The 15,654-nt window shown below is 53.2% G+C and overlaps 2 protein-coding genes across 4 annotated transcripts in view; one reads left to right on the forward strand and one right to left on the reverse strand.

The window, feature by feature from the left end:
• Positions 1-9,294, forward strand: part of GGT5 (gamma-glutamyltransferase 5) — a 31,566-nt gene extending 22,272 nt beyond the window's left edge. Inside the window, exons 9-12 of the mRNA XM_068157160.1 lie at positions 4,384-4,475; positions 5,761-5,870; positions 6,182-6,289; positions 6,960-9,294. Coding sequence (XP_068013261.1) covers positions 4,384-4,475; positions 5,761-5,870; positions 6,182-6,289; positions 6,960-7,106 — 457 coding nt within the window. The 3' untranslated portion in view covers positions 7,107-9,294. The remainder of the gene's footprint in view (positions 1-4,383; positions 4,476-5,760; positions 5,871-6,181; positions 6,290-6,959) is intronic.
• A 5,371-nt stretch (positions 9,295-14,665) lies between these two features.
• The window catches only part of GGT1 (gamma-glutamyltransferase 1), a 32,248-nt gene continuing 31,259 nt past the window's right edge, over positions 14,666-15,654 (reverse strand). For all 3 annotated transcript variants that reach the window (XM_068157161.1, XM_068157163.1, XM_068157162.1), the window contains exon 13: positions 14,666-15,525. In XM_068157161.1, the coding sequence (XP_068013262.1) occupies positions 15,382-15,525 (144 nt within the window). In that variant the 3' untranslated portion in view covers positions 14,666-15,381. The remainder of the gene's footprint in view (positions 15,526-15,654) is intronic.

Below are 15,654 nucleotides of genomic sequence, written 5' to 3' on the forward strand. Positions count from 1 at the left end.
AGGGCACCCAGGGTGAGGAGGGCGCAGGGCACCCAGGGTGATGGGAGCACAGGGCACCCAGGGTAAGGAGGGCACAGGGCACCAAGGGCGAGGGGAGCGCAGGGCAACCAGGGCGAGGGGAGCGCAGGGCACCCAGGGTGAGGAGGGCACAGGGCACCAAGGGCGAGGGGAGCGCAGGGCACCCAGGGTGAGGAGGGCGCAGGACACCAAGGGTGATGGGAGCACAGGGCACCCAGGGTAAGGAGGGCGCAGGGCAGTCTGGGCATGAAGAATCACCTGCAGCAGTACAGGCTGGGAGGTGATCTGCTGGACAGCAGCCCCCCCGAGAAGGAGCTGGGTGTGCTGGTGGGCAGCAAGTTCTGCAGGGGTCAGCAATGTGCCCTTGTGGCCAAGAAGGCCAATGGGATCCTGGGGGTCATTCAGAGGAGTGTGTCCAGCAGAGCCAGGGAGGTTCTCCTCCCCCTCTACTCTGCCCTGCTGAGGCCTCACCTGCAATACTGCAATACTGCATCCAGTTCTGGGAGGGACAGGGATCTGCTGGAGAGAGTCCAAGGGAGGGTTATGAGGATGGTGAAGGGACTGAGCACTGCCTGGTGAGGAGAGGCTGAGAGCCCTGGGGGTGGTTAGTCTGGAGAGGAGAAGGCTGAGAGGGGATTTAATCAATGTTTATCAATAGCTGAGGGCTGGGGGTCAAGATTCCCTGGGTAGGGAATTGGCGGGTCTCATAGACAGGGCTTTAAACTAGTTTCGAAGGGGGAAGGGGCTGAAGAGAGTCCTCTCAGACAAGAGTCTGGGGGCGACAAGCTAGAGTTGGAGGTGAAACCAGCAGCCCAGCTGAAGTGCATGTACACTAATGCACGAAGCATGGGTAACAAACAGGAGGAGCTGGAAGCCTTGATGCAGCAGGAAAATTATGATATAGTTGCCATCACAGAGACGTGGTGGGACGACTCACACGACTGGAGCGCTGCAATTGACGGTTACAAGCTCTTCAGGAGAGACAGGCGAGGAAGAAGGGGTGGAGGGGTGGCCCTGTACATCAGAAAGACACTAGATGCCATTGAGATGGAGATTAGGGATGATCGGGTTGAATGCTTGTGGATAAGAATTAGAGGGAAGACCAGCAGGGCAGACACCCTGGTTGGAGTCTGTTATAGACCACCCAACCAGGAGGAAGATGTTGACGAAGCATTCTATAGGCAGCTTAGGGCTGTCTCAAGATCTCCGGACCTTGTTCTCATGGGTGACTTCAACCTGCCTGACATCTGCTGGGAACTCAACACGGCAGAGAGGAGACAGTCTAGAAGGTTTTTAGAATGCATGGAGGACAGCTTCTTATCCCAGGTGCTGCGAGAGCCTACCAGGGGCAAGGCTATGCTTGACCTCCTCTTCACCAACAGGGAAGGACTGGTGGGTGATGTGGTGGTTGGAGGGTGTTTGGGGTCCAGTGACCACGAGATAATTGAATTCTCGGTTTTTGGTCAAGCCAAGAGGGGCGGCAAGAAGACCTCCACTCTGGACTTCCGGAGGGCAGACTTTGGGTTACTCAAGGAACTAATTCAGAGGGTTCCTTGGGATAAAGTCCTTAAAAACAAAGGGGTCCAGGAGAGCTGGACCTACTTCAATGAAGAATTGTTGAAGGCTCAGGGACAGGCTGTGCCAATGTGCCAGAAGATGAGCCGCCGGGGCAGACGGCCAGCCTGGATGGTTCATGAACTTTTAATGGAACTGAGGGAAAAAAAGAGGGTGTATCACCTTTGGAAGCGAGGGGAGGCAACCCACAGAATGTTTAAGGATGTTGCTAGGTCTTGTAGGAAGAGAATTAGGGAGGCAAAAGCACACTTGGAACTTAAACTGGCCTCTACTGTGAAGGACAACAAAAAGTCCTTCTATAAATACATTAATAGTAAGAGGAAGGGGAAGGAAAACCTCCACTCCTTGGTGGATACGGAGGGGAACATTGTAACCAAGGATAAGGAAAAGGCAGAGATACTTAACACCTTCTTTGCCTCAATTTTTACTAGAAGGGCAGAACATCTTCCTGACAGCTGGTCTGCAGAGCTAGCAGAAGGAGCCAGGGAGCTGCACAGTTTCCCTATGTTCCATGAGGCGGTAGTTGGAACTCTCCTTAGCAGCTTGGATCCCCACAAGTCCATGGGACCAGATGGGATTCATCCTAGGGTGCTGAGAGAGCTGGCAGATGAGCTGGCCAAGCCACTCTCCATAATTTTCCAGCAGTCCTGGCTCACTGGCGAGGTCCCAGAGGACTGGAAGCTGGCCAACGTGGTGCCCATCCATAAGAAGGGCCGGTTGGATGAGCCAGGGAATTACAGGCCTGTCAGCCTGACCTCAGTGCCAGGCAAGATCATGGAACAGGTCATCCTGAGTGCAATAACACAACACTTACAGGATGGCCAAGGGATCAGGCCTAGCCAGCATGGATTTAGGAAGGGCAGGTCCTGCCTGACCAACCTGATCTCCTTCTATGATCAGGTGACCCGCCTGGTGGATGTGGGGAGGCCTGTTGATGTAGTCTACCTGGACCTCAGCAAGGCCTTTGACACCGTCCCCCATAGCAAACTGCTGGCCAAGCTGTCAGCCCATGGCTTGGACGGGAGCACACTGCGATGGGTTAGGAACTGGCTGGAGGGCCGAGCCCAGAGAGTGGTGGTGAATGGTGCCACATCCAGCTGGCAACCAGTCACTAGTGGTGTGCCCCAAGGATCAGTGCTGGGCCCTGTGCTCTTTAACATCTTTATTGATGATCTGGATGAGGGCATTGAGTCCATCATCAGTAAATTTGCTGACGACACCAAGCTGGGGGCAAGAGTTGATCTGCTGGAGGGTAGAGAGGCTCTGCAGAGAGACCTGGACAGGCTGGACAGATGGGCAGAATCCAACGGCATGAGATTTAACACATCCAAATGCCGGGTTCTGCACATTGGCCACAACAACCCCATGCAGTGCTACAGGCTGGGGTCAGAGTGGCTAGAGAGCAGCCAGGCAGAGAGGGATCTGGGGGTGCTGGTTGATGGTAGGCTTAACATGAGCCTGCAGTGTGCCCAGGCAGCCAAGAGGGCCAATGGCATCCTGGCCTGCATCAAGAACAGTGTGGCCAGCAGGAGCAGGGAGGTCATTCTGCCCCTGTACACTGCACTGGTTAGGCCACACCTCGAGTACTGTGTCCAGTTCTGGGCCCCTCAGTTTAGGAAGGATGTTGACTTGCTGGAATGAGTCCAGAGAAGAGCAACAAAGTTGGTGAGGGGTTTGGAACACAGCCCTGTGAGGAGAGGCTGAGGGAGCTGGGGCTGCTTAGCCTGGAGAAGAGGAGACTTAGGGGTGACCTTATCACTCTCTACAACTACCTGAAGGGAGGTTGTAGACAGGCTGATGATGGTCTCTTCTCCCAGGCACCCAGTACCAGAACAAGAGGACACAGTCTCAAGCTGCGCCAGGGGAGGTTCAGGTTGGATGTTAGGAAGAAGTTCTATACAGAAAGAGTGATTGCGCTATGGAACGGGTTGCCCGGGGAGGTGGTGGAGTCGCCGTCATTGAAGGTGTTCAGAAGGAGACTTGACGGGGTGCTTGGTGCCATGGGTTAGCTGTTTGGGTGGGTTGGATTGGTTGATGGGTTGGACACGATGATCTTGAAGGTCTCTTCCAACCTGGTTTGGTTTATTCTAATAAAGGTTTATTCTAAGAGGGAGGGACCAGGCTCTGCTCACCTGCACTCTGTGACAGGACAAGGGGCAATGGAGAGAAACTCCAGCACAGGAGGTTCCACCTCAACAGGAGGAACTTCTTCACTGTGATGGTCAGAGACCACTGGAGCAGGCTGCCCAGAGAGGTTGTGGAGTCTCCTTCTCTGGAGACTTTCCAGCCCTGTGTGACCTGTGCTGGATTCTGTGCTCCTGCTCTGGCAGGGGGTTGGACTCCATGATCTCTGGAGGTCCCTTCCAACCCCTAGCATCCTGTGAGCTGTGCTCTGAATCACCTGGGGCCATGTCTCAGTTTCCCAGGGCACCTGTGAGGGCTGCTTACCAGAAGTGCAAACCCCTTGGGTGGGTTTCACAGCCCTGGGCAGGCTCTTGCTCACCAATGCCTTTTTCACCTGGCACAAAAGGTCTTTGAGCACCAGCCCAAAGTGCCATCCCAGTTCACCAGGGTGTAACAACCTTCTGAGCTCTGCTGGCTGTGGGGTGGGCAAATGCACACCCCCCGGGTTCCAGCATAGCAGCAGCACCACCACTACCTTTTGGACAACCTTAGCTGGGGCAGCTACAGGCTGGGTGGGGACAGAGGTAGCCCACAGGGTGCCGTCTTCAGTTAATACCATCCACAACAGGAGAGCACTGGGCACTGAAAGGCTTCTCTCCCCTGCAGGTTTGGCTCCTTTGTGTATTCCAACCAAACTGGGATCATTTTAAATAATGAGCTGGCTGATTTCTGCATAAGCAACAGGAGCATTCAACCAGGTGAGCATCCTTGGCCTCAGAAGAGCCCAAGGCCAGGAGCTAGGTATGCAGGCTGCGACAAGTGAGCAAGGACCATCTGTAAATTGCAGGCTTCCTTCCCTAGGTCGACATGAAGGCAAGTTTACTTCACACTAGGGGGGGATAAAGCCCTGGAGTGTGCCTGTGCCTACCCACAGATGCTCTTAGGTGCAGACCTGGGAGCTTTGGTTTCTGGTCAGGGAAAGCAGAGCTCATTGACTGATGGGGAGAGGAGGGAAGAAGTGAAGGAAGTGCTGCTAAGAGCAGCTTGCTGACTCTTCAGGCCTCTCTCTGTGTAGCTGCCTGCACAGCTGGGATGTTCTGTAGGCTGGCACTGAGTCCTGTAACAAAGCAGACTTGATGCAGACCCAGCTCTGAAGCAAGCTGTCCCTGATGTACAGCTCCCTTGGGTTTGCAAGAGGGAGGACACCACTGCTGCCAGGGCAGGCTGCTGCAAGTGCTTCCCCAGCTGTGCTGAACCAGCTGCAGCAAGTCCTGAGTCCTTGCAGGATGCCCTGCACCAGGAGGTGCCTCCAGTCAGCCTGTGCCATGAAGGTCCTGCCCCCTGTGAGCTGGGCTTGCAGCACCAGGAGGCTCATGTGCTGGGAGACTTGAGTTTCTTTAGGGGGGAGCAGCAGCAGGAAGGGTGGGATAGATGAACTTCTGTGTCTCTCCAGCCCCACTAAGAGCACCCTCTGCTCTGCGCTGGTGAGACCTCACCTGTGATATTGCATCCACCTCTGGGCTCCCCAGTTCAAGAGGGACAGGGAGCTGCTGGAGAGAGTCCAAGGGAGGGTTATGAGGATGCTGAAGGGACTGAGCACTGCCTGCTGAGGAGAGGCTGAGAGCCCTGGGGGTGGTTAGTCTGGAGAGGAGAAGGCTGAGAGGGGATCTGATCAATGTCTATCAATAGCTGAGGGCTGGGGGTCAAGAGGGAGGGGCCAGGCTCTGCTCACCTGCACTCTGTGACAGGACAAGGGGCAATGGAGAGAAAGTCCAGTGCAGGAGTTTCCACCTCAACAGGAGGAGGAACTTCTTCACTGTGAGGGTCACAGAGCACTGGAGCAGGCTGCCCAGAGAGGTTGTGGAGTCTCCTTCTCTGGAGACTTTCCAGCCCTGTGTGGATGTGTTCCTGTGTGACCTGTGCTGGATTCTATGGCCCTGCTCTGGCAGGGGGGTTGGACTTGATGATCTCTGGAGGTCCCTTCCAACCTCTAACATCCTGTGATCCTATGTGAGGAATGATGCTCCCTGCCTCTTGCTCTAGGAGAGAAGCCTCCCTCAGCCATGGTGCCTTCCATTCTCCTCTCCAAGACAGGAGACATGCTGGTGATTGGAGGAGCCGGGGGGGGCTGGATCATCAGTGCCACTGCCATGGTAAGTCCACAGCCAGTGGCAGCTCCACTCAGCAGGGGAGTACACAGGGGCCTCAGCTCAGCTCTGCTGCTCCTGGTATTGCTGTGTGTGGAAGGCAGCAGTGAAGAGGGCCTGCTGCAGACTGCATCTGTCCTCACCTCCTTGTCTCTGATGCTTCTGTGGCAAGGGCAGGGCTAGCTTCAGCCCCTGCTGTAGTCCAGGCTGGCAGCACCCTGCAGGCAGACTGTGCAGCAAAGCTGGTCAGGCTTAGCACCAGGATGGAGCCTGCTCAGTGTCCGCAGCCAGTCAGGGTGGGATCTGTTCCACTGCAGGCGATCATCAACAAGCTGTGGTTTGGCTATGACCTGGAACATGCCATTGCAGCTCCCATCATGCATGCTGAAGGAGACACTGTCCTCTTTGAGGAACACTTCAGTGAGGTGAGTGGCCTGGCTTGGATCTTCTTGTCGTCTTCTGGGGAGGAGGAAATTGCTCTTGCAACTCACCTAAAGAATCTGTGTTTGGCTTCTAGCTTAACCTCCTTGCTTAGATCTCACCTGACCCCACAAACACACCTGGCCAAGACCTCAGGTGCCTGCCCCATTCATTCTAGTACAAGAAGGATCTGGAATGTGTCCAGAGAAGGGCCATGAAGATGATCAGAGGGCTGGAGCTCCTCTGCTATGAGGACAGACCGAGAGAGTTGGGACTGTTCAGTTTGGAGAAGAGAAGGCTCTGAGGAGACCTAATTGTGGCCTTCCAGTATCTGAAGGGGGCTACAAGAAGGCTGGGGAGGGACTTTTTAGGGTGTCAGGGAGTGATAGAACTGGGGGAAATGGAGCAAGACTAGAAATGGGTAGATTCAGGTTGGATGTTAGGAAGAAATTCTCCCAATGAGGGTGGTGAGACACTGGCACAGGTTGCCCAGGGAGGTGGTGGAAGCTTCATCCCTGGTGGTTTTGAAGGCCAGGCTGGATGTGGCTCTGAGCAACCTGATCTGCTGTGAGGTGTCCCTGCCCATGGCAGGGGGGTTGGAGCTGGATGATCCTTGAGGTCCCTTCCAACCCTGACAATTCTGTGATTGTGTTTCCTCTTCTCTCCCCTCTACAGGAGGTGAGGAGTGGCCTGCTGAGAAGAGGACATAAAGAGAAGAAACCTTACCTTGCAATGAATGTTGTGCAGGGGATTTCCAGGGAAGGGAGGTGTATCTCTGCCTACTCTGATAAAAGGAAGCTGGGGAAATCAGCTGGGTATTAGCAGGAAAAGCCATCACAACTCACAGTCCATGGGAGAGAGCTAGATTCAGAGCATGCTTTGGCTTGGCCATGCCAATGTTGCCTGTTCCCAGATGTCTCCTAGAGCGTGGGCAAAACTTGGGTCTGCACCTACCTCCTGCAGGCTGCAAGTCACCTCCAGGCACCACAAGAAGAGGGCAGCCAGCCTTCTTTAGAGCTACACACTCCATTACTTACCTAAAAATACCTTTCCTGAGCACATCAGCTATTCAGAACAAGATAACACAAAGTGGGAAAGGAAAATTGCTCCAAAGCCCATTGGGAACACTGTGAAATGACCTAACTGCATCTGCTCTTCTTGATGGTGGAAGGCCTCAGCTGAGAGCAGAACTGGTTTCTTTGAGGCTGTTGCCACACAAAGCTCATTGCTGGGGCCCAGTGCTGTGAAATAAGGAACTGCTTTGGTGATGAGGATCAGAAGTTGAGTCTGTACTGTCAGGATTTGAAACTCTTAAGCTGCTGCACTCTGAGAGTGGGCTGGGAGAGGGAAGAGAGCAGAACTCCTCACTCCTGCTCTTGGTTTTCCCACCCAAAGCAGCCCTGCTTTTCCCAAAGGAGGCAGCTGGAGTCACTGCAGCACAGCACCAGTCTGCTGCCCCACTCATCTGCCTCGGGGAGGCAAAGGACCCCACAGCTCCGAGTGACTGCACCAAACCTCAGCCTTGCCTTGCCTTTTGATGATGGGCTGAGTGGAACTGACTAGAGCCAGACATCTGTTTTCCTTCAGCAGTTGTACACTAAGTCTGCAGCCTGACCACAGCTGGAGCAGAGCTTGATGCAAAAGTGTTCCTAAGTTACCAGCTCATAATCACAAGCCCTTAATCATGCCTCTGGAAGGCAATGTGCTGAAGTCTTCTGCTTCCATCATCTCCCTCACCTCAGCTACCAGATGCTGGCTGCATTGATTTTAGGTGGCAGAAGTAACTCACCAATGGCAGAGCTGTCACAGGGGAAGCACTTAGAATAGAACTAATCAGGTTGGAAAAGACTTTTGAGATCATTGAGTCCAACCTATCACCCAACACCATCTAATCAACTAAACCATGGCATCAAGCACCCCAGCCAGTCTCTTCCTAAACACCTCCAGTGATGGTGACTCCACCACCTCCCTGGGCAGCACATTCCAATGGCCAATCTCTCATTCTATGAAGAACTTCTTCCTAACATCCAACCTAAACCTCCCTTGGCACAGCTTGAGACTGTGTCCTCTTTTTCTGGTGCTGGTTGCCTGGGAGAAGAGACCAACCCCCACCTGGCTACAATCCCCCTTCAGGTAGTTGTAGACAGCAAGAAGGTCTCCCCTGAGCCTCCTCTTCTCCAGGCTAAGCAACACCAGCTCCCTCAGCCTCTCCTCACAGGGCTGTGCTCCAGACCCATCCCCAGCTTTGTTGCCCTTCTCTGGACACCTTCCAGCAACTGAAGCACTTAGGGGCACCAGGCATCATCTGCCACTCATTCCAGGACCAGATGGCCTACCTAGCCTGGATGCTGGCTGTAGCAAGAGCTGTGGTTGTTTCTAGTTAGCCCAGCTGAGCTTAGAGATCACCAAGAAGCATTCAAGAACTGGCTGGAGGCAGGCACTACAGCTCTGGCTTTAGGGCAGCCTTCAGCACTTCCCTGGCTGTAATCCCTCGTATTTCACTGCCAGACAAACCAAGTCACCAAGGCTCCAACCTACCTTAGGCTAAAGCACACCTGAGCAACCCAACCTGTCACAGCAACTTCCCATCAGGAAGCCGTGGAAATATTACCTCTAGCCCAGCACTCACTGCCATTTCCTTTGTTACTAACATTTCAAGGGAGCACAACTAAGCAGCTTTAACCCCACCACAGCTTTAATTTGCAAGGCAGACAGGAGGAGAGTGCAGATCTCTCACCACATCAGAGACTCCCAGTCCTGCAGGGGGAAGCTGCAGGATTTTGCCTCCCTTGGTGACTCTGCTCTTGCCCTGCCCTCTCCTCACTGCTGCTGGAACTCACCTGGGGCCAGAGCCTCCCAGCTGGGGCTGTCCCCATCCCTATTCACACCAACCAGAGAGCAATTATTTTTGTACCTGTAGATGGACTTCTGAAGCATCACTGCACAGGGGCTGTGTGGTTTTCTACTGAAGTCTTTAAATTATATTTTAAATAAAGTGTTTCTAAGCCTGTCTGGGGGAATTTCTCCTCTCTCACTTGTGTGGGAGCCAAGGGTCCCACAGGTTCTTCCAGCAATCACTTCTCACTCACAGCTTGGATTTGGCACTTCCCTGTAGCCCTTCCAGAAGCTGGATGATTGCCAAAATTGTGGTGGTGTTGGCCTGAAGAACAGGAGAAAAAAGTGAAGCCTCAAGTTCATGACCAGCTGGCAGTGGTCCTCAGCGCATTCTGCTCGCCAGAGCCTGCACCATGGCAGACAGCTCACACCAAGGGACTGCTCAGAAGCAGTGGGGAGAGGTGGTTGTGTTCAGAAGCAGGAGAAAGGCTTTTGCTGTAGCTGAAAGGTTCAGACAGGCTGAATGTCCACCAGTGTCCATCGGGAGGGCTTGCAGCATGGTCCAGTGAGTGACCTTTGTCTGGTGGCCACATAGACAGCCTCTGTGCAGTGTGAGTAGTGGCAGGTGGCATCAGAGCAGCTGGCAGAAGCCCTCTGTCCAGATAGATACATCCAGGTAGAATCAGAGAATCAATAAGGTTTGACAAGACCTCAAAGATCATCAAGTCCAACCTGTCACCCAAGACCTCATGACTACTAGACCATGGCACCAAGTGCCATGACTGCAGCATGCAGAGACAGCCAGGCCCTACTCTTAGAGATATTCAAAGTCAGGCTGGACAGGGCTCTGAGCAACCTGCTCTAATGGAGGATGTCCCTGCTGACTGCAGGGGGAGGCCTGGATTAGATGACCTTTGGAGAGCCCTTCCAACACAAACCACTCAGTGATTCTATCCATACCTTTTTTTCCTTTGGTTTTTTAGTGTAGGCTGCGAGTGCAAGCCTTAGCCCACTTGCCACAAACCCTCAGTGGTGGTACTGCTAAATGAGAGCACCCAATCCGGACTCGATGATCCTCGAGGTCTCTTCCAACCTTGGTGATACTGTGAAAATCCATTTCTGCAGAGCCAAGAACTCAAATGCAGCCAAAAAAAAAAAGGATTAATTTTCACCAGGAGTATTTTCAGCTGTGGCAAAATCAGAGCTTGCCAGAAGAGAGGTTTTTGTAACCAAGGTTACAAACAACAGGGGAGTTTTTCTGACTAGGTGGAGGAAATTGAGGACTGTAAGTCTCACAGCCATGCTGTGGGACCAGGAGCAGGAAGCAGCCCAGTTACTCAGACTGCTTTCAGGGTGCAGCTTTGCTCAGCAGCTGTTTCCCAGAAGGTGGGCACGTCCCAGTTCCAGAGCACAGCCTTGATTTGCTCAGGCTATCTGTGGTGAAACTCTGACTAACTCTAGGCTAAGGTTCCATTAAACTTCCTTTGCTGAGCAGTAACTGTGTTTATTTCTCAGCTCACACGTGGCCAAGGCAGAGCTCAGCCAGTCTTAAGTACAAAGGGCTACAATAGAGGCAATTCCAGAGGCAGAGGGATGGAGAGCTAATAAGGGCTCTCAACTTGCTGCCCTGAGGCAAGCCACGAATGCTGCACCAGGACATTCTGTGGAAACCGAGGGGATTTGGCACAAGAGGAGGACAGGGCCAGCCCAGCTGAAGTGCTTCTATGTGAATGTGTGCAGCTTGGGCAACAAACAGGATGAATTAAGAGCACTGTGCTGCTGGGATGCCACGACATAGTGGCTGTTACTGAAACTTGGTGGGATGAATCCCATGACTGGAATGTAGGGATAGACAAGTATAAGCTCTTTAGGAAGGATAGGCAGGGAAGGAGAGGAGGAGGTGTTGCCCTCTATGTCAATAACCAGCTGGAATCAGTGGAGCTCCACCTGGGGAGGCATGATGAGCTGGTTGAGGGTGTATGGGTTAAAATTAAAGGTAGGACAGGGGAAGGAGATATTACTGTGGGGGTCTCCTACAGGCCACCTGACCAGCAGAACCAAGCAGATGAGGCCCTCCACAGGCAAATAGAAGCAGCTTCCAGGTCACAAGCCCTGGTCCTCATGGGTGATTTCAATCACCCTGACATCTGCTGGAGGGACAACACAGCAAGGCACCAGCAATCCAGGATGTTCCTGGACTGCATAGAAGACAACTTCCTCCTCCAAATGGTAGAGGAACCAACAAGAAAAGGTGCTATGCTGGACCTTGTTCTCACCAACAGGGAAGGGCTGGTAAGCAATGTGAGGCTCAGAGACAGCCTTGGCTGCAGTGACCATGAAGCAGTTACACTGAATCTCCTCAGGGCAATCAGGAGGAAGTATTCCAAGCTCACGACCCTAGACTTTAGGCGTGCAGACTTTGATGGCTTCAGGGATCTGCTAGCCAAAGTGTCCTGGGACAAAGCCCTGGAGGGAAGAGGGACCCAGGACAGCTGGTCAGTATTCAAGGACCACCTCCTCTGTGTCCAGGAGCTCTGTATACCAACAAAGAGAAAAGCAGGTAAGAATGCTAGGAGGCCTGCCTGGATGGGCAAGGAGCTACTGCACACACTATTACTTAAAAAGAAACTCTACAGGCAGTGGAGAGAAGGACAGCTAGAACAGGGGGGAGATAAGGAAGCTGCCCGAGCAGCAAGAGTCCTGGTTAGGAAAGCCAAAGCAGAGTTTGAATTGAATCTAGCCAGGGAGGTTAAAGGGAACACTAAGAACTTCCACAGGTATATTAATGGGAAGAAGAAGCCTAGGGAAGGTGTGGGCCCCCTCAGGAAGGAAACAGGTGACATGGTCACAAGTGATGAGGAAAAGGCTGAGGTACTTAATAACTTCTTTACCTCAGGCTTCACTGCAAGGGCCTCTAGCCACACTCCTGATGTTATGGAAGTCAATGCCAAGGACAGGGAGGAAGAACTGCCCATGGTAAGTGAAGATCAGGTTGGTGATCACCTGAAGAACCTGAAAGTGTTCAGGTCCATGGGACCCGACGGGATACACCCACAGGCACTGAGAGAACTGGCAGAGGAGGTTGCTAAACCCCTCTCTATTATATTTCCAAAGTCATGGCAGTCTGGGGCAGTCCCCACAGACTGGAAAAGGGGAAACGTCACCCCCATTTGCAAAAAGGGTAAGAAGGAGGAACCAGGGAACTCCAGGCCAGTCAGTCTCACCTCTGTGCCTGGAAAGATCATGGAGCAGATCCTCCTGGAGTCACTACTCGCTCAAAAGAATAGTGAAGAGGTGATTGGGAACAGTCAGCATGGCTTTGCCAAGGGCAAATCCTGCCTGACCAACCTGGCTGCCTTCTCTGAACAGATGACAAGATTAATAGATGAAGGGAGAGCAGCTGATGTTGTTTGCCTGGACCTGAGCAAAGCCTTCGACACTGTCCCGCACCACATCCTGGTCTCCAAACTGGTGACACGTGGGTGTGATGGGTGACCACTAGATGGATAAGGAACTGGGGCTTGATGGCTGCACCCAAAGAGTGGCTGTCAATGGCTCCATGTCCCAGTGGAGGCCAGAGACAAGCAGAGTCCCTCAGGGATCAGTCCTGGGACCAGGCTTGTTCAACATCTTTGTGGGTGCCATGGACAGTGGCATTGAGTGCACCCTCAGCAAGTTTGCTGATGACACCAAGCTGTGTGGTGCAGCAGACAGGCTGGAGGGAAGGGAGGCCATCCAGAGGGACCTGGACAGGCTGGAGAGGTGGGCACAAGCCAACCTCATGAGGTTCAATAAGAGCAAGTGCAGGGTCCTGCATCTGGGTCGAGGCAATCCCAGGCACAAATCCAGGCTGGGCAGGGACTGGCTGGAAAGCAGCCCTGCGGAGAGAGACTTGGGGGTGCTGGGGGAGGAGAAGCTCAACATGAGCTCTCAGTGTGCACTTGCAGCCCACAAAGCCAATCAGCTCCTGGGCTGCAGCAGGAGAAGTGTGGCCAGCAGGTCGAGGGAGGTGATCCTCCCCCTCTACTCAGCCCTGGTGAGACCCCACCTGGAGTACTGTGTCCAGTTCTGGAGCCCCTATTACAAGAGGGATGTGGAGGTGCTGGAACGTGTCCAGAGAAGGGCCAGGAGGATGATCAGAGGGCTGGAGCACCTCTCCTGTGAGGACAGACTGAAGGAGTTGGGGCTGTTCAGTCTGGAGAACAGAAGGCTCTGAGGTGACCTAATTGTGGCCTTCCAGTATCTGAAGGGGGCCTACAGAAAGGCTGGGGAAGGACTTCTCAGGATCTCAGGTAGTGATAGGACTAGGGGGAATGGAATGAAGCTGGAGGTGGGGAGATTCAGGCTGGAGGGGAGGAGGAAGTTCTTCCCCATGAGAGTGGTGAAACCCTGGAATGGGTTGTCCAGGGAGGTGGTTGGGGCACCATTCCTGGAGGTGTTTAAGCCCAGGCTGGATGAGGCTCTGGCCAGCCTGATCTAGTGTGGGGTGTCCCTGCCCGTGGCAGGGGGGTTGGAACTAGATGATCCTTGTGGTCCCTTCCAACCCTGACTGATACTATGATAGTTCTGAGCAACAGCAGCTGCTCCACACAGAGATTTGTAGTCAAGCTTCTTAAAACCTCCTGCAGGCTGCCACCGAGGAGCATCTCCTGAGGGACTGCAAGAACCAGGAAAGCCCAAGGTTCAGTTCAGCAATAAAAGGATGCAGGTTTGACCCCCAAACCAATCTCACTCTTAGAGAACACAGAGGCTCTGGGTTATTCAGCTGAACCTCACACAGCAGCATTGGGAACAGCTCAGGAAAGAGGAGCACAGAGCACATCCCAGGCACCTTCTGGGAAAAGCTTCTCATTTAGTGCAGATACATCAAAGCTGGGACTCTCTGATTTAGGTATGAATCTAGCCATGGCTTTATTCCTTGAAACCAGGCTCCCCACCATTCCAGGAACTACTGGGGAAGAATGCCTGATACTTACAGTTTCAGCCTTTCATTTTCTCTTTTGGGGGCATTGTGTATTTTAAGGTTCTTACACAGGGACAGGAAGCATCAGCAAGTCAAACACATCAGCTCAGTTACTGTCAGCTGTGTCTCAAGGATTTCAGAGACATCCCCAGAGCCTGACCTGACACCCTGAAAATTCAGTTTTGATCTTAAGGCTGTATATCTGCTGTGATGCATGAATCCCTGTGGCAGGTGAGCCCCCAAAAGGCCTCATGCATAGGGCACAGACACTCCTGGCTGCTCCATGTCAGCTGTCAGAGAGGTCACCAATTGTCTGAGCCATGGTGACTTACCTCCAAACCAGAGCAGCTGCGGCCAAGCCCTTTCTAGAGCTTTCCTTTCCTCAGCCTCTGGTATTTCAGGCCTGCAGTATGAGGTAGGGAAAAAGCAAACTGGGGAAAAAGCCAAGCTTGGGTTTAATATTTAATGAATGTGGTGTTTTTCACTCAAAGGCATGAAGAAAAGACCCACAGCCTGCAGGGAGCTCCCTTCACCCAGGCTCTCCCCAGCCCTTTTCACAGCAGCACCTGGGCAGGCAAAAACCTAACGAGTGACTCCGTATTTATTGATTTCAGTTGTGCTCAGAGTTTGACAGGTAGCATCTTCCCTTTAGACCTTCTCAACAGAAATATATATATATATATATATTAAAAAAACCAAAGTTTGAAGCCCTTTCCCCACACTCACTTCCAACAACCAACCCAAGTGAAAAGCAGAAACACCTTCTGTTAAAGAGTGGAGAGCGTGTGAAGGCTTACCCCAGGCTGGAACTGGGTTGCCTGCTGTGGCACAGATCTATTAGTGGGTAGCTCAGAACCCCCAGTCCCCAGAGTCCCATAACTCCCATCTACTCAACAGGAAACAAATTTCTTCTCTAGCAAGGGACAGGCACATTCCCGGTAGCTGACGCCGTGGAGGAGAAACACTTCCTGCAGCTGGAGCGAGCTGGACCTTCTTCAGAAACTTTGGGTACCCCAGCTGTCTTCATGGGATGGAGAGGAGGCAGGGAACAAACTCTTCCAGGCAGAAGAGGCTCTTCAAGTAAGTATTGCACGTCCTGCTAGACATGCTTGTCTCAGACTGCTGTGGTGGGGGGCACCGCAGTCATGGATGTAAAGAGCTGTCCCAGCTCTGGCAATAGAACCACAGGTAAATTCGTTCTCTTTCCTGTGAGAAGTCCCTGAGTTGCAGACCTAAAGGATCTTCCCCCTGAACACACCTCAGTGCCACCAGACCCCTGACAGAAGGAGCTGGGCCGCGTCAGTAGCCTGCAGGGTAGCCTCCTTTGCGGGAGTCGGAGGCTGCAGCCCAGCCCTCGTCCGTCCGGAGGATAGCCTGCACCACGGCCCCGCTGCTCACCCGCGTCGTGTCGTGCTGCCTCTTCTTCAGCTCCTCCTCTACATCCTGCAAGGCAGAAGGCAGTGAGGACAGGAGGAGTGAGAAGCCTTTCCCTGTGCTGCAGATTGTGACCTGCATCCCCTGTGACTGTTCCAGCAGTGAGTGCCTGTATTAGGTAAGTCTAAACCTACACTC

This window comes from Melanerpes formicivorus, unplaced genomic scaffold (genome assembly GCF_026170545.1).
Source record: "Melanerpes formicivorus ecotype bairdi unplaced genomic scaffold, bMelFor1.0.p_v2 SCAF_36, whole genome shotgun sequence".
Classification (NCBI taxonomy): domain Eukaryota; kingdom Metazoa; phylum Chordata; class Aves; order Piciformes; family Picidae; genus Melanerpes; species Melanerpes formicivorus.